Below are 20,478 nucleotides of genomic sequence, written 5' to 3' on the forward strand. Positions count from 1 at the left end.
CCCGTGATTCAGGAAACAAAGAAATCAATCAATCGTTCTCGTGCTCCAGTGCACTTCATTCCACATGACAACGAGAGCAGGCCTGCTCGATCGACCGCCAGAGATGCTGCAATCACAATTGAGAAGAGATTGTTCCACAGATGTATATAATTCGACGCCTCAAAGTGTATCACGCTCACCACTGCAGCTGCTTTCCTCATCTCCAACTCTGCCATCAACTTCATCAAATTCATTTCCCTCTACTCCACTCCCCCTGCCAAGTAGCGCCTCCGCCATCCTCATCTTCCTCTGCTGCTTCGCCTCCCTGGCGATTCGAGGAGCCGACGCTGGATCGCAGCAGGCGAAGCCTGCACCAGCTCCCTCGGACGACACGACCGCCATCGACACCGGGTGGCTGCTCATGTCGTCCTACCTCGTCTTCTGTACGCTCTCTCCCCTGGCCTTGCCCGCTCTTTACTTCCCTCTCTAACACCTCTCGCCGCACGCACCACCGCACACACCGCACACACACACACACCACCGCACACACACGCACAGTCATGCAGGCAGGGTTCGCCATGGTGGAGGCCGGCACGACGCGAGCAAAGAACATCAAGAACATCCTGCTCAAGGTCTGGCTCGCCCCTCTTCTCCTCCTTCCCTTGTCGCTACGCATCAGTCAGGCTTGCGACAAGCTGACCCTCCCATTTACGCATCAACACACGCACCCAGAACCTGGTCGATACCGGCGTGGCATCGATGGTCTGGTTCGGGATCGGCCACGCTTTTGCCTTTGGCGATGTATGTCGACACACACGGCACGCACGACACACACACCACACACACACACGCACCCACGCACCCACGCACCCACGCACCCACGCACACTGCGCATTGACGTTGGTTGGTCAGTTGCTCATGAGGCCACACCTCACTCAGGGCAACGGGTTCATTGGAACGAGATACTTTTTCCTATACAACTATGACGACTACCCGTACTTCATGTTCCAGGTTCGCTTCGCCTTGTGTGCGTCGTGTGCATCGTGTGCGTCGTGTTGCGTTGTTGACGCGCGCGTGTATGCTTCAGTGGGCATTTGCAACGACCGCCGTCTCCATCATCAGCGGCTCGTTGGCCGAGCGAACCCAGTTCACGTCCTTCCTGATCTCGACGGCCATCGTCGCCGGCTGGGTCTACCCCATCATCGCCCACTGTACGCGCGCGGCCACTTCTCCCTCTTCTTAGTGCTGCCACCGCTGACACCGCCGCCCACCACCACTCAGGGGCGTGGTCCGATGCCGGTTGGCTACGCAACCTCGGCGCCAATGGCTTCATCGACTACGCCGGTGGTGGTGTGGTCCACATGGTTGGCGGTGGTGCGTGCCCCTCCCTTGGTGTTTTCTTTCTCTTTATTTCAATCTTTTTGATTTTTGATTTTTGATTTTTGATTCTTTGTTACTTATTATTATTATTCACGCACGATTTCCCTGCGTAGGTGTGGGGTTGGTGGGCGCCATCGTGGTGGGTCCACGTATGGGCCGATTCGACTCTGCGCAAAAGGTACCGGCATCAGGCATAAAGACACATTCGCTGCATTCGCTCAATCACGTTGTGATCTATTCCCTCACTCGGTGTCACGAACGAGCTGACGCCTGTGTGTGTGTGTGTGTACGCGCGCGCCTACGTAGGATGGGTGCTGCTTCTCGCTCAAGCGACCTAAGGTGCACGACATCCCCGGTCACAACTCGCCTCTGATTGCTCTGGGCATATTCATCCTCTGGTTCGCCCACCACCGCCCACCGCCTTCACTCCATTATGACGTCACCTCATTTCACTGTGCCCCTGGCCACACGCTCTGCGCAGGTTTGGATGGTTTGGGTTCAATTCCGGGTCCACGCTCGGCCTTTCGCTTGGGCGACACAGCCTGGCCGGCCGCATTGCCGTCAACACGGCCATGGCCAGCACCGCTGCCTGTCTCTCCTCTCTCATGCTCATCAGGTACCACCTCCCGCTCTGCGCATCCTCGCCCCCTTCCCCCCCCCGCCTCTACCCTTGCGCCCAGGCCCTCTAAATCGTCACCCTCACCACGCACACGCACACGCACACGCACACACACGACACACACACACACAGGTTCCTCACTGGTCAGTACAACCTCGAGGCCAGCTGCAACGGCCTGCTTACCGGCGCGGTGGCCGTGACCTCCTCCTGCGCTGTCATTGAGCCTTGGGCCGCTGTCTTCATCGGAGGTGCGCCGACCGCCTTTCAACACACACACGCGCGCACACACACACGACGCGCGACCTGAACCCCAACGCATCTCTCTTTCGTCCTGGGCTCGTTCACGATCATTCAGTCGGGGGCGGCTTCGTGTACTATGCCGCGCGCGAGCTTCTGCTCTGTTTACGCATCGACGACCCGCTCGAGGCCGCGCCCGTCCACTTCTTTGGCGGGATGTGGGGCCTGCTCTGTATCGGTACGTCGCCCGTTCCCCCCTTATGGCGCACTGCAAGCAACGTGTTGAGCTAACCTGGGCGCCCAGGTTTCTTCGCCCAGCAGGCCTACGTGACGAGCGCCTACGGCTCCGACACAGTCTATGGCCTTTTCCACGGGGTATCCACCCACTTTTTCTGCTTTAGGATTTAGTATTATTATCTTTATTTATATTATCTTTATTATTATTTATATTATATTTTATAGGATCTTCTAATTTTGTTCGCCCAGGGCGGTGCCGAGCAACTGGGCATCCAGTTGTGCGGAATTGTGGTCATCGTGGTGTGGGTCACGCTGTGGTCCCTGCCCATGTTCCTTGTTCTCCGCTACTTCCACAAGCTTCGGTTCGGGCTTCACTGCTTTCCTCCTTCGTCATTCATGGCTCATGCTCGTGTGTCTCGTGTGTCGTGTGTCGTGTGTCTTTAGTGTGTCGCACGAGGTGGAAGTGACGGGACTGGACATCACCAAGCACGGAGGCTCGGCCTATCCCTACTTTGTCCAAACAGGGTCTGTTGATGGTTGAGAGGGGATATCTGCACCTCTGTTTATGTAAACCAACACATCCAAAAGAGGGGATAGAAGAACGAGAGTCTCGTATTTCTTTGGAAAAACTTGGGGAGATTGACATCTTCTGCGGCTGGACGAGACGCCAGGAACCAAGCCAAGGCTTCTTGCAAAGCCCCCTGCTACCTTCCAGGGGCTCAACAACAATCCCCCGCACGTTCTTGCGGCTCTGAAAACAGAAGAAACAGTAAGGTCCACAACGCAACACACACAACACAAAGCACACGCACCACGCACCACGGACACGCACCACGAGCCATGCACACGTGCCATGCGGAAGCCGAAGTGCTCTTCACTTTCCTTGATCACATCGTACTGGGCGTGGCCGCAAGGCCACACACGAACAGCACCGCTAGCGGATCGCTTGGGCCTTGCCCTCTTTGTTGCCAGCCGCCATCCATGCAATGATGATGGCGGTCCACCTTGTCCTCGAAGAATGTGAGGCAGCACTCGCTCCACGTCGCTGAGCGCCAACGAATCCAGCTCCAGCGAAGATGTAGGCTTGTGGCAACTTGCGCCGGTACCTCAATGAGTTGACTGTGAATCGCAGGTGCAAGAGCAGTGTCCATCCCATAGCGCGATCAGTCACACACGCATTCATAGTCGTTCATCTCGTTCGCGAGGGCGGCGCACAGAGCGTCATGATCGATTGAATTGGCACATTCTATTCTACACAAACAACAAAGGGGGCGAACGGCACGCAGAGCCACATGTACCAGCAGGTTGGGACTGGAGAGACATGGGAGCGGACGCCACCAGCGCCATGAGCTCGAGCAGCACCACGCACATCACACGCTCGTGGGCCAGCACGAGATCGCGTACGGCCTGTCTCGTCCCTGCCAGCATCAAGGTGTCGTTCCACTCCAGCCTGTGGGCCGGAACCACAGGGACTAAATCTGGTGAATGGCCAAAAATCTACAATCAAGTAACGGAGGCAGAGGACGAGGTCTGGTCGGTCCAATAGGTTGAGAGTTGCGCACCCAAGCTGGCCGGGGAGGCTGCATCTTGGCCAGACCCAGGAAAAAATACGCTTTTAGACGTTGCCCGCACCTCGTAGTCGCCCTCGTCGAAGTCGTCGAAGTCGTCGAAGTCGTTCGTCCCGGCCACTGTGGCTGTAAAGCGAGTGCAGGCCATCGGCCACACTCAGCTCCACAGGGACTCTCAGAAAGCTCTGCTCAAACACGACTAACGACATACCACACACCACACACCACACGACACGACCAACGACACGTGTTGACCCACGTTTGTGTGTCTTCAGTGATCGCACGAGGTGGAAGTGACAGGGCCGGACATCACCAAGCACAGAGGCTCGGCCTATCCCTACTTTGTCCAAACAGGGTATGTTGATGGTGGAGAGATCGTGCCAATCTTTCTGTGCATGTGTGTGTGTGTGGATTTGCCACCCTCGCATTCAGTTACGTCACTGCTCCGCGTCTTCGCCATCAGCTCACGAGAGCCTCCTCCGACCTTCTCTACTCGGCATCATCTTCGTCATCTTCGTCCTCGTCGGAGTCGTCAAGGTCGTCATCGTCGTCATCCAAGTACTCATAAGCATCGCCATTGCCGGGCATCGCGAGCACCCCAAACGTCTTCGCCATGCCTTCGACAACGGCCGTAAAGCGACAGTGCACGTCATGGGCCACGCTCTCCTCCACTGGGACGCTCAGAAAGCTCCGCCCAAACGGGAGCTGCCAAACATACAGAGAGCCTTATTAGCCAGCCCCACACACACCACAGCACACCACAGCGACACGCACCACACGGTACGTACCATGCGGAAGCCGAAGGGCACTGAAGGTCCATCAACGCCAAGCATTAAGGTTGCCGCCCCTTCCTTGATCACGTCATACTGGGGCGCGGCCGCAAGGGCACACACGAACAGGATGGCCCCAATACGGATCGCTTCGCTGGCGTGCGCTTCCTCCGGGTCGACCATGTCACTCTCACCCGCCGGGAGCCCATACGTGCGTGCAACCTCGTCTAGGAATTTGAGCCCCCAGACAACGTCCCGCCCGTCCCGGACACTGCCACCCAAGACGGGACTCCACGCACAGGGGTCGTCGTCGAGGCCTAGGCCAAAGCTGCACCCATAGGAGGCCAGCAGACATGCACAAGCTTGTCAGCATTCCCACGCACTGTACAGCGGAAGGGTTGCAGTGCGCCGCAGCATACCGCTTGCCTAGCGATTTAGTCGAGGCGTGGGCTCCGAGCTCAAGCAGGCTTCGATCTGCAATCCCGCCCTCCTGGCTGCTCAGCTTGACAATCAGCACCAGATGGCCTTTCGCACCTGCATGGCCCATGGTTTTGAGTGTGAGTGAGAAGCTGATGGTGTGGGCGTGGAATTTGCTGCGTACGCACCAGGGACAGCAAGGTGGACCTTGGCATAGCAGCTGACGCTGGCCTCAATAATCTGCATCCTGCTGCATTCGCCTGCCACAGTCCACAGTCAGTCTGATGACCGTTATTGTGGGGGTGGGGTGATTGCAGCACCAGTTCCTCGAAGAATGTGAGGCAGCACTCGCTCCACATCGCTGATCGTGGCCACTGATTCGGGCTTCTTCAGCGCCGCCACAATGTAGGCTCGCGGCAACTTCAACTGGTACCTCCAGGCGCTGACTGTGCTCCACACACACAGCATTGGTTCAGATTCGCCTCATTCAGCGCTGTTCAAGGAGTGCGCACCCCAGTAGGTCAGACGAGTGAGGAACTCCCACGAGCATGACGGGTGGTTGAAGTCCAAGCGGATAGACGGTGGTGCCAGGAGTGGCTCTTCGCTGAACAGGTGCAGGTCCTCCCTGTAGTGACCAGTTTCGGGCCTTCATGACACACACACACACACAGTGTCAACTCAACAGAGGCACATGGCACACATCAAGAGGTAAAAAGAGTACAGGGTTGGTGGTCTCTTAGTGGTGCCACACACCACGAAGAAGGTGGCCATCCTGTGAGCACGTTCAGTCAGCGACGGTTCAGCTCGAGCGAGCGAGCGAGCGAGTGGTCAGTGGGAGTACTGTTGTGCATCGAGGGGCAGACGCAGGGCTTCGGCAAATCGAGTGAGTAGGTCTCGGTCGAGCATGTGATGGCGCCCATCGCCATAACGGTAACGTGCAGAGGCTGAATGACGTGGCGTGTGGGCCGTAGGAGATTCATCAGGGTAAAAGCACACACAAAAAAGATGAATACGACGACAGGCACACCACCTACCAATCTCTTCATGGTACCCAAAGAGCAGTGCAGGCTCTGCTGTGGTATCGCCAGCGCGGCGACAAAAGGCCTGTGTCCTTACGATGCGGTCCTTGCGTTGGCCATATTCATTGGTCGGCAAGCCCAACACCCAGTACATCTGCAGCAAGTGGGACTCCCTGATGAGTATGCCAGCCCGCAGCAAAAATGACACAACAAAACAAACGCGTTTACTTGTTTGTGACGTACGATGTTGAGGATGAACACATCGTGACCTCCAGTCGCATCAGGTGTGGGGACCTTCACCTCCAAGATGCACGTGATTGCCTGATCTGTAGTGACCTCTCGCTCGGCGTAACTCCTTACCACGATGTTCTGCCCAAACACGCAAGCAATCACAGTTGTTGCCCAATGCCAAAGAAAAGCAGAGGAGGGCACAGAGGGTGGTGTTTGCTTAGGTACCTCTTGGACGACACGCTTGACGGCGTGCACTTGGTCGCCCGTATATAAGCTCTTCCAGTAGAGCTGTTCGATGTGTAGCTGGTGTTTCCGAGCGCTGACCTGCTGGATCAACGCATCCAGCAGCACCTCGGCCTTGGTGGCCAGATCCAGTTGATCGCCGGCTTCCACAGCTGGGCCGCCTGGTTGGGTGCTCTCCTCCGGCAGGGCGAGGGCCGCGCGCAGATCCCGTCGATCGATGTAGTCATCACAGTGGGCGAACGCTGCAGCAACAGAACGCTGGTCAGCATTGCAGAAACAACGAACAAATCAACCACATGTGTGTTGTGGTGCGCAATGATTCACGCACATACCGGCCTGCGGTTGGAGAGACACGGAAGCGACGGCGGACGCCACCAGTGGCACCAGCTCGAGCAGCACCACGCGGGTCACAGGGTGGTAGGCCAACACGGTGTCGCGTGCGGCGCGGCTCGTCCCTGCCAGCGCCAAGGCAGGATCCCAGTCCAGCCTGCATGGCCACCAAGAGCCAACCATTAGCCGACGTGAAAGCTACAATACAAAGCGAAAGAGAAGGGTACCACTGGCAAATCTCAAAGAGGACCTCCCCGGGGAGGTCCAAGAGGTTGGTTACCGCAGCAATGTTGTTGGCGCTTGCTGCTGCTTCAGTTTCTTCTTCGTCTTCTTCTTCTGAATGAACGCGGGGCCGCTTGCTTGGGTGGGCGCCTTTTGTCGTGTTTGTACACTCATCGTTCGCCTCGGCCAGAGCGCGCTTCTTGATTGATTGGATGGAAAGTATAGAACTAAAGATGTTAGAAACGGAGGAGGGGCGAGTCGCTCAAGCCATCATGACGCACCCTGCCTGTCCCGTTCCTTGAAGACGTGGCCGACGGGGCTCGCGAATCTACAGCGTTGGGGTGGGTTCGGCGGCCCTCACAGGTGTGGCAGGTGCACAAAGGCACCATACCAAGCTTGGCGCAGTACTGTCGATAACACTGGGGGATGTGGGCAAGAAGCGCCCCCCACGCTGTGTCCTCCCCACACATCACGCATTTGAAGGTGCGGCGGCTCATCTTCGTGCCGTGGTGGCGATTCAAATCTGTAGTATATCTTTGTTTTCCTTTTTGTGAAGCGTCAAGGTTCTACGTGCTTGGAGTGCTGGTCGATACAGATCTGCACGAGCTTCCTCTCGATGTCGGCATCCTCGTCCTTAGTCACGTGGATCTGTTCGCCCGCCTTGGTGAAGAGAATGAGCTGGCGCTGGTAGGACTGCAGCATATTGGCCACAACAAGCGACACGCCGTAGTTCTTCAACGCCGCCGTCGCCTTCTGTGCAAGGATCTCTGCATCGGTTTCCAACTGGTCGTCCCATTGTGAGTGATTGACGATGACGATGGTGTCACGCTGTAGGGTACCTTGAACGAGATCACGAAGGTACTCGGCGCCCAGACGTTGGTGATGAGATTGAGCACCTTGGGCACGTTGTACAGATGAATGGTAAGCCCCAACGGGTTGGACGAGGATTGAATCTTGTGCTCGGTCTGTGGCCAGAAACAGAGCAGCAACCGGTGGTGAGTCCCAAGAGAGAGAACGAAGAACAAAGCGCCAAGGCATGCAATGCACCATTTCGCTGGCGGGGATGTAGAAGTCGGACACGGCGGCGGCCGAGTAGATGAGCCCCTTCTTGCCGCACTTGTTCAGCTCCGTGGCGATGAACTTGAGCAGGAAGAGGTACTCGTGCACACTCACGAACCGCACCTGCGAAAACGAAGTGTTAACAACGCGAAATCGGGTGAGCTAGCACTCGACTGTACATGAGTTCACAATGGGGAATCGATATCGACCGGACTCGGTTGCGCACCCTCAACAAGCGGTTCTCCTTGCGAACAACGTTGAAAGCGGTGAGGATCGTGGCGACATCACGCTCCACTTGCTCATACTCGTGGAAGACTGCGTTACGTGCGGTACTGAATGAGTGAGCGCTTGCGACTGTGCGAACATTCACTCACGCGGAGGCGACGTGATCACGATGGCTGGTCCGTACCCTCGACGCCGCCCTTCTCGTTGACCGTGAGGAAGTCGATGAAGTCGCCCGTGGGGTGGCGCAGCTCGAAGTAGCGCGCGTAGGGCTGCAGCGAGTTCTTGCGGTTGAGGAACAGCACCGCGTAGCCCTGGCTCAGGAAGTACTCGGCGCTCGCCGCACCGCGATTCCCGCCACTTCCGGCCCGTCGCACACCATGTAAGCCATCTACTCCTGAACACCTACGGAGAGGGGTGCTGGCGCTGGTACCTGAAGTTGTCGATGAAGCGCACGGTGTTCTTTTCCAGCGGCACGGTCGTCCCGCCGCTCTGGTGTCGAGAGCTCAGGTCGGCCCCAGAGCTACCCAGCAAGTCACAAGAGAGGGCCAACGTACGGTGACGAGGGCGACGCGGCGACCAGCAGCGATGTGGATCTGCAGCCATTCGGTCACCGAGCGCTGCGTCTCGTCGAAACCAGCGGGCGGGGGCGTTTGCGCGAAGAACAGGTCTGGGTCCGCCGCTTCCAGCCCCTTGCGCACCTCTTCATCTGTGGACTTCACCACGCGGTCAGCCAGCCCCAACAAAAAAGAGTTGTACTCCCAACATTGATTGACGTACTTGCATCTCTTTCAGGGCAGTTTCTTTTGCTTTGAAAATAAAATAAAAGAGAGAAGAATGATCGGTATGGATGCCGATCATTCCTTTTTCATTAAGGTGGCTCTGCTCGTTTTGGTGTTCGTGTGGCTTGTCTTTCATCTTGCTGTAGTAGCTTTCTCTTCAACCGTACAATGTCCACCGCTGGTAACGTCATCAAGTGCCGCGCTGCCGTCGCCTGGGAGGCTGGCAAGGATCTGAGTACGAACAATGATTTCTTGATAGATACCAGCCCCCGACAGATGAATGAATAGAATCAACTCATCTCAAAGATGCGTAGGCATCGAGGAGATCGAGGTGGCTCCTCCCAAGGCTGGTGAGGTCCGCGTCAAAATCGTCGCGTCGGGTGTGTGCCACACTGATGCCTACACGCTGAGCGGCAAGGACTCTGAAGGCATCTTCCCCGTAATCTTCGGCCACGAGGGCGGCGGTATCGTTGAGAGCGTGGGCGAGGGTCGTCACCTCGGTTCAGCCTGGTACAGCGCTCTTCCTCATCTTCCATCATTTCCCTCAGTCCTTCAAGCTCTAGTCGTTCTTAGCCTCCTTTCGAACACGCGCAGGTGACCACGTCATCCCCCTCTACATCCCCGAGTGCCGCGAGTGCAAGTTCTGCACGTCGGGCAAGACCAACCTCTGCTCCAAGATTCGCGTCACCCAGGGTAAGGGCTTCATGCCCGACGGTACCTCGCGCTTCACCTGCAAGGGCCAGAGCATCTACCACTACATGGGCACCTCCACCTTCAGCGAGTACACCGTCATGCCCGAGATCGCCGTCGCCAAGATCCCCAAGGAGGCTCCCCTCGACAAGGTCTGCCTGCTCGGCTGCGGTATCACCACTGGTTCGTAGCCAACAACCACTCGCGCCCTGATCGCCTGAAGGTCAACTTTTCTCACATGCCACCGTCCGCAGGTTATGGTGCTGCCCTGAACACTGCCAAGGTCGAGGCTGGCTCGACTGTGGCCGTTTTCGGTCTGGGTGGCGTTGGCGTCTCCGTCCTTCAGGTAATGCCTGCGAGCCTTCACCACATAGTAGCGGTAAGGATTGTCGCTCAGACGCTTCTCTGCTTTCTTCATTCCAGGGCGCCAAGGCTGCTGGTGCCAAGAGGATCATCGGTGTTGACATCAACGAGAGCAAGTACGATTTTGCCTACAAGATGGGCGCTACCGAGTGCATCAACCCCAAGAACTACGACAAGCCCATCCAGGATGTCATCGTCGAGCTCACTGATGGAGGCGTCGACTACAGCTTCGAGGCCATCGGTTCGTTTAGACTGCCTTCACTCTACGCTCACCCGGCCATTGGGCCGCTGACGGTGAACGGTGGCGCGTAACAGGTAACCCCATGACCATGAGGGCCGCGCTTGAGTGCTGCCACAAGGGCTGGGGTGTGAGCACCATCATCGGTGTTGCCGAGGCCGGCAAGACCATCGAGACCAGGCCCTTCCAGCTGGTCACCGGTCGCGTGTGGAAGGGTACCGCCTTCGGCGGTGTCAAGGGCCGCACTGAGCTGCCCGTCATCGTTGACAGGGTACGTGACGACGGCCTTTCTCATCCACGGTCATTCTCTGTGCTCTAGCTTCTCACACCGCGGCGTTCGTTGGTCGTACAACAGTACCTGAAGGGTGAGCTCAAGGTGGACGAGTACGTCACCTTCACCTACCCCCTGGACGAGATCAACGAGGCCTTCCACGTCATGCACGAGGGCAAGAGCATCCGCTCCGTCATTCTCTTTTGAAACTCGGAAGCTGGCGACCTCGGGATTGCCAGTGCCCAGAGCACCCGCGCGAGTGTGCAGCAACCACCTCCGCGCCTTAGTGCCCACCTTTAGTTGACCTACGAATAGACGTATTTTTTAGACTGGTAAACACCTCATCGGCGCCGTGTCGTTCGCTTTCTCTCTTCCTCTTTGGCCAAAGAGAGAGCTTAGCCAGGTGGCGAGCGTTGAGAGGAAGAAGACGCAAGTGGGTTGTTGTGGCGCTGGTGGTGTTGGCTCTGCTGCGACTGGTCACTATCCTGCCCCTGCGTCGCGGAGAGGCTGCTCCTGACTTTCGTGCAGCGGCCGAGAGGAAGAAGACGCAAGTGAAGAGGAGTCGTGAAACGAAGCTCGCGCCATTGGTTGGTGCTAGCGTCCGTGGTCTGAATATTTTAGAGACACACCTTTCACCACGAGCTCCCCGACCGGACTTCTCCACAGCTGGGGGCTGGCAGAAGCTCATCTTATGCCAGTGCCGTAGCTACCACGACACGACTTCTTTTCGGTGCTTGGCGAACCACAGAGATTAAGACTTCTTTCGAAATTGCCGCTGCGAAAGAGAGAAATCGAAGAAGAGAGGAATCGGACATTTGATTGACGAAGTAGATAGATGGAGGGGGGCAAGGCCACGGCACGGCCCTCTGCGACGAGGAGGCTCGGCGCAGTATGGAAGAAGAAGCTGAAGGGGGCTGGTGGCGGGCTGGGCGGGCTGGCGGTGATGGCCCTCGTGGGGCTGGTGGCCTTCGTGTGCGGCGTGGCCGTGCTCACCCTGGCGGCCTTCAGCCTGACCGACCTTCGCCACACCCACCTCAGCTTCGTCTCAACGGACTGCACCATCATCGACCACATCGCCACCACCCGCACCCGCTGCAGCCACGGCTGTACGCTCCGCACTCATTATTTTGTGGGCCCTCAAGTCCCAACGTGTGGCGTGTGCGGTGTCGTGTCGTGCAGGCCGTACGCTGGTGCGTCCGCAGCTGGTGGTGGCGTTCAAGCCTCGGCCGGAGCACGCCGGGGACGGCATAATGATGGAGCAGGTCCACACCACGGCTCGCTGGCGCGCCGGTCATCAGTGGCAGGAGGAGGGCACGGCGCGCGGCTTCTTCCGCCGCAACCCGGTCAACGTCACGCGCGAGTGCTTCTACGACCCGCGCAACCTCGCCAGCGTGGTGATGGAGAAGGAGTTCGTGAGCGTGCTCTCCTTCTGGGCCTGGCTCGGCGGTAGTCTGCTCGTGAGCGTGCTGTGCATCTTGGTGGCCGCGTACCTGTTCTACCTCGTCATCCTCTGGGCGCCGTTGGGCAAGTTCGGCTTCGGCGGCCCAACCGCCGATGATCGAGTGCGGCCGCCGCCCGGCGGCGCCATCAACGCCGCATCGCACGACTACGGCACCTTCGTGGGCGGGCCGGCCGGCGACTACACCGAGATCGGCGACGGGAGCGACAGCGACGAAGACGTGGAGATCGAGCTTCAGCCTCGGCGCAAGCAAGCTGAGCGATTGAAAGCGAGAGCACTCTCGTGAACTATTTATTGCTGTTTATTACTTGTACATACTGAGAGGAGGAAGACTTTATTTCCCCCGTGTTGATGTGCAACTAAGTAGAACAGAATGTGTAGAAAGGGAAGCCTGTACTCAGTCGTAGATGAGAACAAGCTGAAGGGGAGAAGAGAGGCGGCTGTTCAGGCGGGTGAGGTGGGTGCCCAGCCTCCAGAGCTGGTGGCCTCCGCGGAGCGTCAACATCTGTGGCTCGGGCGTGGAGTGAGGTGACCTGGAGCGCTCTGTCGAAGAAGCAGAGGAGGTTGACATGGCTGCACAGGGGTCGAGGTGGCCAGGCGCTGGTCTTCGCTGGTGGTTCGTGCAGGGTATAGTTGAGGTCCACATGGTTGGGAGCTTGGCTGCGTGGTTCAGTGTGCTCGGTAAAAGAGTAGAACAACGCCTTTTTTGCTCGGCCAGAGAGTTTGCCGGCTCGGCCAGAAGCAGGACCTAGACTAGTTCCTCGCAGATTTTTGTGAAAGGGGTGTAACAGTTTTTCTTCTGTACTTGGTTGGGCGACATTTCCCACGGAACACAGGAGGGGGAGAAACATCCTTAGCCGAAGGAAGTTCACCACCCCTGGAGGCAAGCAGCTCATCAACTCTTCGGGTGCCGCGAATTCACCGCGTTAGCTCACTTGCTCCAAGCCGAGACCATCAACGCAACGCTTGGAAAAAAAGATCAGCGCCGACGGTGGGGCTCGAACCCACGGCCACCAGGTTAAAAGCCTGGCGCTCTACCGACTGAGCTACGTCGGCTGACGTTCTGTCTACTCGGAGAAAAGTCTAACAGAGGGATGCTGGCCGTAAGGTAGTGGTGCAACGCAGGTGAAGCTGGGTGTGGTGGGTCCAAAGAAGAATCAACTGAGACGAGGGAGGTTGTGTACACTTATGTTTATGGACAGGAATGTTTACAACGGCGAGGTGCCGGCGAAGACCTCGTTCTTGTGCGCAGGAGGGACGTTCAGGGGAGGTCAGCGAGGGAGCGGCGCGGAGGGAGCCCCTTGGGCGCTTCCTTCTCCTTGGCCATGTCTTCGAACATGAGGATGGTGCGCAGGATGCTGTTGCTCTTGCCAAACATCATCTCCAAAAACTCGACGTACCTGCAAGAAGTAATCGATAATCAGTAAATTGACAACACCCACAAATCTGCGCAATAAATTGAAGCGGGGGGGTACTCGATGGTGCCAGAGCCTGTCTTGTCAACCTGCGCAATCATCTTCTTGAGCTCGAGGTGGGTCTTGGGCTGGCCCAGCTTCTCCATCATGAACTTGACCTCGTCCAGGCCCAGCTCGCCGTTGTGGTTGCGGTCGTAGAGCATGAACTTCTGCTTGTACTTCTCCAGAAGCTCATCTTCGACGTGCGTGTTGTGCCGCTTGAACTCGGCGCCGATCCTGTCCAGGTCGCTCTCCTGCACCTTGAGCTGCCGCCCGAACGCCTTGCCGCCCTGCGGGTTGGACTTGATCTTGTTGATGTCTTCCACCGGCTTATCCACTCCTCTCTGCATCTTTATCAGCTTTCTCTCACGACGGCAAGGACGGTGATGATGAGCGAGTGACCATCAAGTGGTGCAACCACTTCCCCTCCTTACACGACGCTTCGCTACTCCCAGAAGCCAATCAGCTTCCGAATTCCCAGCATTCCACATATTTAATTTTTCCTTGCGTTTGGTTGGTCAAAGCCAGGAGTACCTAAACCACCAAAAGGGCCAAGCTCGTGTAGGGCCATCAAACAAACAAACTAACAAAAGAGAGAGATGGGAGACAAGGAGAACCTGGATCTGTTGACGGCGCGTCCCTACAAGGACCAGGCCTGTTGGTTCCTCACCGCCTTCTGGGAGGACTTTGGCGAGAAGGAGGCCGAGAAGGTGTGGTCCTTCGTCAAGAAGTGCGCCGAGCTCGACGAGAACAAGCGCGCCGAGGGGTCGGACCTGGACGAGTTCCAGGCCCACCGCTTCCTCGAGCACTTCAAGGAGACCCTCACGGTCCAGGGCATGCGCGACAAGCTGCGCTCGTCGGGCGCCATCGCTGGCCAGGTCAAGCGCGTGCCCCTCCTCCACATCCTCATCTTCAAGTACAACATCGACTGGAGGCAGATGATCAACGCTCCTCAGGTACCCCCTCCCACATCTTCGTTCTTTTCTCGCCGTCGCTTTCGTTCTTCTCGCAGTTTAATAATTGAATTATTAATCATTAAAATAATCAAAAAATAACGAATTAACATTAAACAAAAACAGGGCAGCAAGGAGGAGGTGGCCAAGGCGCAGGCCCTGCTGGACCAGGTACAGTCGGCGCTGAGGGAGTCGCAGGCCAAGGACCAGCAGGCCGCGGCCGCGCTGAGGGAGGCCACTGAGCAGGAGGCCGCCGCCAAGCGCGCCGAAGCCGACGCCAAGGCCCGCGAGGCTGAGGCCAAGCAACGTGAGGCCGAGGCCAAGGCGAGCGAGGAGCAGGCCAAGGCCCGCGAGGCCGACGCCAAGGCGCGCGCCGCGGAGGCCAGCGAACGCGAGGCCGAGGCCAAGGCCAGGGAGGACGAGCTGCAGGCGGCCAAGGCCGAGCTCGAGGCGGCGCTCAATGAGCTCAAGGCCCAGGAGGACGCCTTCAATGGCCGCACGGCCGAGCTCACCCGTCAATCCGAGGAGGGCAGCGTGGTGCAGAAGAACCGGGCCAAGAACGAGCTCGCCCAGCACCTCTCATCCGACCCGCTACCGCTGCGCCGGGCCAAGATCACGCAGGAGGCCGCCGTGAAGAAGGCCGACCGCGCCGCCCAGGTGGCCCGCGAGGCCGTCGACAAGGGTGCGTTCTCTGCTCCGGTTGTTCTCACAGTTAAGCTCTGTGCTGACGTCGTCATCGTTTCGTCGAAACAGCGTCGGCTGCCCGCGCGGCTGCCGAGGAGGCCGCCAACCAGGCGTCGCAGGCCAGGAAGGCCGCCGAGGAGGCGGCTCGCCAGGCCTCGCAGGCCCGCGCGCAGGCCGAGGAGGCGGCCCGTCAGGCCTCGCAGGCCCGGGCCAACGCCGAGGAGTCACGACGCAGGTCGGAGGAGGCCAAGGCGGCGGCTGAGGCCGCTCTCGATGAGGCCCAGCGCAAGGTGGCCGAAGCCGAGGCCTACCTGGAGGAGGTCAAGAAGAGGATGCCCCTCGGTACCGCCTGGTGGATGGACCGCGAGATCCACGAGGCCCGCGCCTACCTGCCCAAGAACAAGGGCGGCTACAACAAGAGGGAGCTCGGCCAGGTGTAAACTACTTTCTACGTTCATTGTAATCACAACTACAATCATTTCCCAACCAACGTAACCAGTGTTGCAACAAACGTTGTGGTCTCTGTGGTGATGTGAAGCACAAACCAACTTAACTCCGATTTCTGTCCCACAATCGGGGTGAGGGTGGATGGGGTCAGCTTCAAGTGGTGCGGTCGCCTACTTTGCGGCGTGAGCTTGGTGCATCGGTCGATGGGTTCCTTCGATTCCTTCACATGCAGTAAATGATCCCATGACTCGGGGGCGGTGTGTGGTGTGGCCTTGACAGTGGCTCGGGACCCAAGCTGGGTCCGGAGCCCTGTGAGGCCGGCCCACATCACCCTGTGCCATTCCAACCCATGACGCAACCACCAGCTTTTTGGTCACCTTATCCTTTTCGTTCAAGTTTAAGTTTGAACACGCAGCGAGCGTGTCCCGTTCAATAAGAACCGCTAGCGATAGTCCCCGAATTCAGATTCAGCTGGCCTGGTGGGGCACGTTGGAGTAGAGCACCGTGTAGCGGATGGTCTCGGTGGACTTTGGGGCCACGGTGAGGCGCCACGTCATGATCTGCTTGCCCTTGGCGATGTCCTCGTACCTACAGTGGTATTGGTGTGCGTGAGCACTCGCCAGGCCTATGTAGGAGGGTGCAGAACCCAGGGTACGTACTTGGGCTGGCACGGCGAGACGGTGTAGTTATGCCAGCGCCACAGGAGGTCCTCCACGACGACCTGGTGCTTCGTCTTGCTGTGGTTCTTGAGCTCGATCTGCACCGACTCACGAATGGTGCGCGTCTTGACGTCCGCCTTGAGCTCCGTCACACGACGCTCGCCTGCCAGATCGCACAAGTCACAGTCAGAACACAACTCGTGTGCGTGTGCGGTGGCGCGTGGCAGGTTATGCGGATGCCACGTGCTTTACCAGTGAAGTCACTGTGGCGGCCGGTGACGAGGAGAATCTCCTCGCCCGGGCGGGTGAAGTTGAGGGTGGCCTGGTGGCGCAGGTTGAGGAACGTGTCGCCCTTGGTCGAGTCCAGCACGTCGATGCTGCCCGACGCGAGCTCAATGCCCAGACCTGCGTAGTTGTTGTTTTTGGCGGTGGTGAGTCGTCGCCAGTCGTGGCACGCACTGGGCAGCCCCATGGATGAATCCCGGCGTACGGTGGTGGGTGTCGTGGGTGTTGGTCCACCTCAGGATCATGTCGATGCTCTTGTGCTGGGAATGATCGGAATGCGAGCCCTGGAACGAGCCCTTGTAGGCTCCGACGAACGTGCGGAACTGAAGAGTAGAGAGACCACCGGGGAGGGGGGGGGGAACGATCAGAAATCGTGCGCAAGCAAAAGAGAGAAAGAGAAAAAGAACGAAGAAGAAGAAGAAGGCGAGAGGTGTGTACGAGGTTGGTCTGCTCGATGGGGAAGGTGGCGTGGGTGATCCGCACTTGCTTGTCCTTGCCCTGCACCAGGGTGATCGGGCGAGGCAGGTAGGAGGTGTTTTGCGTCGACACCTGTCGATTGGGCGATCATCGCGCGAATGAGAGTCAATCAGTTGCACTGCAATTGCCAGTCGCCAAGAATGTGGTGCGTGTCGATGGTCAGTCTATGTGCTACCATACCAGCGGTTTGGGCGACTTGCGTTTGCCAAAGTTGCTGATGGAGGAGAAAGGCTTCTTCAACTTATTCGTGTTGAGCCCATCACGTTCCTCGTACTGGGTCACATACACATGTGAGACGACACGCGCACATGTCATCGATCAGTGCTCCGTTTACCGGGACACAACACGCGCACTCGCACATACACACGCACGCGCACAAATGCACGCCACATCTTAGGGAAGCAAGTTACCTGGGCGGGAGCAGATTGGGGCGGCGCAACGAGAGCCAGAGCAGCGTCCTTGAATGTCTTGCCCGATTGGTTGCCCAGCCTGTGTGTGGCCCGCGGAGAAAACACGCACCCGATGAGACGAACCAGGGCCGTGTGTGTGTGCGTGTGTGTGTGTGTGTGTGTGTGTGTGTGTGTGTGTGTGCGTGCGTGCGTGCGTGCGTGTATGTGTGTGTGTGTGCGTGCGTGCGCGCGCACGCGTGTGTGTGTGTGGCGTACGTGATCCAGCCGGTGAACTCGGCCTGCGAGTCGGGGTGCACGACCAGGGTGTACTCGGCGGACCAGTTGATGCCAGAGGCCTCTGTTCCATCCAATCCATCACACAACGCAGGACGCACGAGTGTCTCGTCAATTTCAAGTAATGTGCCACCCAGGCGGAGCGAAACACGCGCGTTACCATAGGTGAGCTGCGCCTTGTGTGCGCCCTCCTGGTTGGTCTCTACCACGCAGTGCAACGTGGGCTCCCTGGTGTGTGTGTGGTGTGGTGTGTGGTGTGTGGTGTGTGGTGTGTGGTGTGTGGTGTGTGGTGTGTGGTGTGTGGTGTGTGGTGTGTGGTGTGTGGTGTGTGGTGTGTGGTGTGTGGTGTGTGTGCGGTTATGGGTCAGACACTGAGTTTTGGTGTATCAGCGAGACTAGAGTGGGAACTGCTGCGCACTTGTTGAACGACTGATGGCCGGCCTCGGCGCTGACGATGTGAGCGCGGGAGATGACCACCACCGCACCCTCCTAGTGATCGGCGCGTTGGCATCAGAACACTCTTCTTTGTCATGGAAGCCGGGAACAGATCGGTCACGTACTTCGGTCTCGAGAGCGACGTCCTCCTTCTCCATGATCTGGAGCAGCTTGCCCCTGACGCTGCTCTCCTCCTTGTCGTTGAGCTTCAGCGTGACCTGTTCACGTGGCCACCCACCGCCACGGTGAGCACGCTGCACCAAAAGAGAGTTACTACGTGAGACGTAGGGGCAGACGGTGCGCACCACTTCGCCGACTGACTCGGCCAACAGAGCCATGAACGAGTCAACCCCATTCTCAAGCCTGCACGTGTGCGTGTGCGGTGGTGCGTGTGCGGCAGTAAGTGTGAGTGAGTGTAGGACAAAAGGAAGAAAAGGAAGAAAGGAAGACATACGTGTGCTCGACGATGGAGGCATCAGAGTCGGTGAACGAACGGAAGTTGAGGGAGGCCGGGTGCACGGACGATGGCAGGTCGCGGATCAACGCCCGGCCGCCGTTCTCTACCACCACGTCCCGGTCCTCGCGCACGTAGACCTGGCCGTTGTGGAAGATGAGAAGGCTGGTGGCGGCGTCGAAGGGCTTCTTGTCCTCCTCGACGTGCTCGGCGGCCTCTAGCTGCTCGTCCACGTCCGGCTCGCCCTTGGTCGCCGTGACGCTGATCCCAGTGTCTTTGGCCCAAGAAATGTGTTAAAAAAGACAAAATGAAGAAAAAAGCAAAAAGAGAAGAAATAAACCATAAATTGTGAAAATAACAGAATAAAGAAAGGGCCGAGTACCGTCATCGTCGCTGGAGCTGGCGAGGTGTTCTTCGGCTTCCTCTGTCGAAAGGCTGGCGAAGGAGTTGCCCTTCTTGTTCTTGCTGTTGGTGTTCTTGCGCTTGCGTTCGCCCGCTTCGAGATGCTCCCCCTCCTTCTCCTCCTGGACGTTGGGCCGCGGCGAGTGCGGCTTCTTCGAGAACTGCATACCAAACAAACTCATCTTCTCTTGATGACGATGTCTTCTTTTCTTTGCCTACACTTGGGTGCTGCTTGGTGCGTCTGGTGGTTCGTTTGTGCGAAGTGGTCCTGGGGCAACGTCAGTTCGCTGTAACTCTACTTTTCAGACATGGCGGTAATAGTGTCGACATTGCCGTTGCGCAACCACGCTCACGAATCGTTGTCGTTGTTGGTCAGCTGCTGGAGCGAGCTGGCGAGCACGGCGGAGAAGGCGGAGGTGGAGGTGATGCCCACAGGGCCGGTGCCCGCCACCTCTTTGGACGGGCTCTGTGGTGGCGTGACTACGATTGTCGGGATGTCTGCATGGCCGTGCGATGATGATGATGATGAGGGTGATGGTTGTGGAGAGGAGGAAGAAGAAAGATGAAGTCAGTGCCACAGAAAGAGAAGAAGAGGAAAGGGGAGGGGAGGGAAGAGCGTACTCTTGGGCGGGGTGCAGGGAAAGTCGTATGCGTCGTCGTCGAGCGTGGTTGATGGGGAGGTGCTTGAGGGGAAGACGTCGATGGGGTTGGTCCCGCAGGATGGTGATGCTGAAGACGAAGAGGACGAGGTTGGAGAAGGAGAGGAACAGGAGGAGGGTGAAGAGGGCGAGGCCAACGACGGTGGCGAACATGAAGATGACGGGGAAGAGCGCAGCTCCTGACTGTCGTCGGTGCCGTTGCATGATACACTGGAGTGAAGGCAAGGGAAGAGTCAGAACGTGGAGCATCTTAACAGAGGGCGTATAGGCAGATTGGAGGGGGGGGGTGAAGTGTACTAGTTGATGGGCTGAAAGGTGTAGCCCATTTCAACCAGGAGGCGCTCCTTGTCCGTCACGATGCCGATTTGGTCTCCGCTGTGAAGCAGCATTTTCTTGCTCTTGGTCAGCCGCTTGCCGTTGATGAACGTGCCGTTGCCTGAACCGAACGTGCCGAGCAGGTTTAGCGCCTCGAGTACGGATTCGCATACGCTGCGCAATTGGCTAGAAGACAAGCGAGGAATGGGGGAGGAGTACCGCTGGTGTCAACGAT

At 58.0% G+C, this 20,478-nt stretch overlaps 8 protein-coding genes and 1 pseudogene across 8 annotated transcripts in view; 4 read left to right on the forward strand and 5 right to left on the reverse strand.

Moving 5' to 3' along the window:
• Positions 1–64: 64 nt before the first annotated feature.
• ACA1_230500 (ammonium transporter subfamily protein) lies at positions 65–2,993 on the forward strand (the record flags this gene model as incomplete). The annotated part of the gene is made up of 14 exons (XM_004346559.1): positions 65–422; positions 550–611; positions 712–780; positions 919–990; positions 1,067–1,190; positions 1,261–1,353; positions 1,473–1,537; positions 1,666–1,757; positions 1,841–1,975; positions 2,111–2,226; positions 2,334–2,453; positions 2,520–2,590; positions 2,702–2,814; positions 2,897–2,993. The coding sequence occupies 14 exons, from the start codon at positions 65–67 to the stop codon at positions 2,991–2,993; spliced, it is 1,587 nt and encodes a 528-aa protein (XP_004346609.1).
• Positions 2,994–4,509: 1,516 nt separating this feature from the next.
• ACA1_230510 (uncharacterized protein) lies at positions 4,510–7,426 on the reverse strand (the record flags this gene model as incomplete). Its single annotated transcript, XM_004346560.1, has 12 exons — positions 4,510–4,725; positions 4,809–5,118; positions 5,210–5,324; positions 5,396–5,467; positions 5,528–5,653; positions 5,720–5,853; positions 5,929–5,979; positions 6,259–6,380; positions 6,470–6,595; positions 6,683–6,942; positions 7,033–7,187; positions 7,311–7,426. 12 exons carry the CDS (start codon positions 7,424–7,426, stop codon positions 4,510–4,512), a joined length of 1,803 nt encoding a protein of 600 aa, XP_004346610.1.
• Positions 7,427–7,810: 384 nt separating this feature from the next.
• ACA1_230520 (Hypothetical protein) lies at positions 7,811–9,319 on the reverse strand (the record flags this gene model as incomplete). Its single annotated transcript, XM_004346561.1, is given in 8 exon segments — positions 7,811–8,080; positions 8,092–8,217; positions 8,300–8,434; positions 8,538–8,626; positions 8,721–8,893; positions 8,967–9,025; positions 9,091–9,249; positions 9,314–9,319. 8 exon segments carry the CDS (start codon positions 9,317–9,319, stop codon positions 7,811–7,813), a joined length of 1,017 nt encoding a protein of 338 aa, XP_004346611.1.
• Positions 9,320–9,483: 164 nt separating this feature from the next.
• Positions 9,484–11,084, forward strand: ACA1_230530 (S(hydroxymethyl)glutathione dehydrogenase/class III alcohol dehydrogenase; the record flags this gene model as incomplete). The annotated part of the gene is made up of 7 exons (XM_004346562.1): positions 9,484–9,550; positions 9,630–9,815; positions 9,910–10,188; positions 10,260–10,351; positions 10,429–10,609; positions 10,684–10,877; positions 10,962–11,084. 7 exons carry the CDS (start codon positions 9,484–9,486, stop codon positions 11,082–11,084), a joined length of 1,122 nt encoding a protein of 373 aa, XP_004346612.1.
• A 628-nt stretch (positions 11,085–11,712) lies between these two features.
• ACA1_230540 (uncharacterized protein) lies at positions 11,713–12,622 on the forward strand (the record flags this gene model as incomplete). The annotated part of the gene is given in 3 exon segments (XM_004346563.1): positions 11,713–11,983; positions 12,057–12,067; positions 12,080–12,622. The coding sequence occupies 3 exon segments, from the start codon at positions 11,713–11,715 to the stop codon at positions 12,620–12,622; spliced, it is 825 nt and encodes a 274-aa protein (XP_004346613.1).
• A 975-nt stretch (positions 12,623–13,597) lies between these two features.
• On the reverse strand, positions 13,598–14,140 carry ACA1_230550 (uncharacterized protein; the record flags this gene model as incomplete). The annotated part of the gene is made up of 2 exons (XM_004346564.1): positions 13,598–13,736; positions 13,812–14,140. 2 exons carry the CDS (start codon positions 14,138–14,140, stop codon positions 13,598–13,600), a joined length of 468 nt encoding a protein of 155 aa, XP_004346614.1.
• A 249-nt stretch (positions 14,141–14,389) lies between these two features.
• Positions 14,390–15,867, forward strand: ACA1_230560 (annotated as a pseudogene).
• Positions 15,868–16,341: 474 nt separating this feature from the next.
• Positions 16,342–19,451, reverse strand: ACA1_230570 (uncharacterized protein; the record flags this gene model as incomplete). Its single annotated transcript, XM_004346565.1, has 14 exons — positions 16,342–16,462; positions 16,534–16,696; positions 16,786–16,938; positions 17,024–17,141; positions 17,257–17,367; positions 17,476–17,568; positions 17,706–17,784; positions 17,961–18,042; positions 18,139–18,206; positions 18,397–18,467; positions 18,539–18,631; positions 18,719–18,776; positions 18,868–19,141; positions 19,250–19,451. 14 exons carry the CDS (start codon positions 19,449–19,451, stop codon positions 16,342–16,344), a joined length of 1,686 nt encoding a protein of 561 aa, XP_004346615.1.
• Positions 19,452–19,618: 167 nt separating this feature from the next.
• Positions 19,619–20,478, reverse strand: part of ACA1_230580 (uncharacterized protein) — a gene marked incomplete at both ends in the record, with an annotated part of 2,827 nt that continues 1,967 nt past the window's right edge. Inside the window, 3 exons of the mRNA XM_004346566.1 lie at positions 19,619–19,722; positions 19,967–20,138; positions 20,261–20,417. Coding sequence (XP_004346616.1) covers positions 19,619–19,722; positions 19,967–20,138; positions 20,261–20,417 — 433 coding nt within the window. The remainder of the gene's footprint in view (positions 19,723–19,966; positions 20,139–20,260; positions 20,418–20,478) is intronic.

Source organism: Acanthamoeba castellanii, assembly GCF_000313135.1.
Source record: "Acanthamoeba castellanii str. Neff unplaced genomic scaffold scf7180000084761, whole genome shotgun sequence".
In the NCBI taxonomy this organism is placed as follows: Eukaryota; Discosea; order Longamoebia; family Acanthamoebidae; genus Acanthamoeba; species Acanthamoeba castellanii.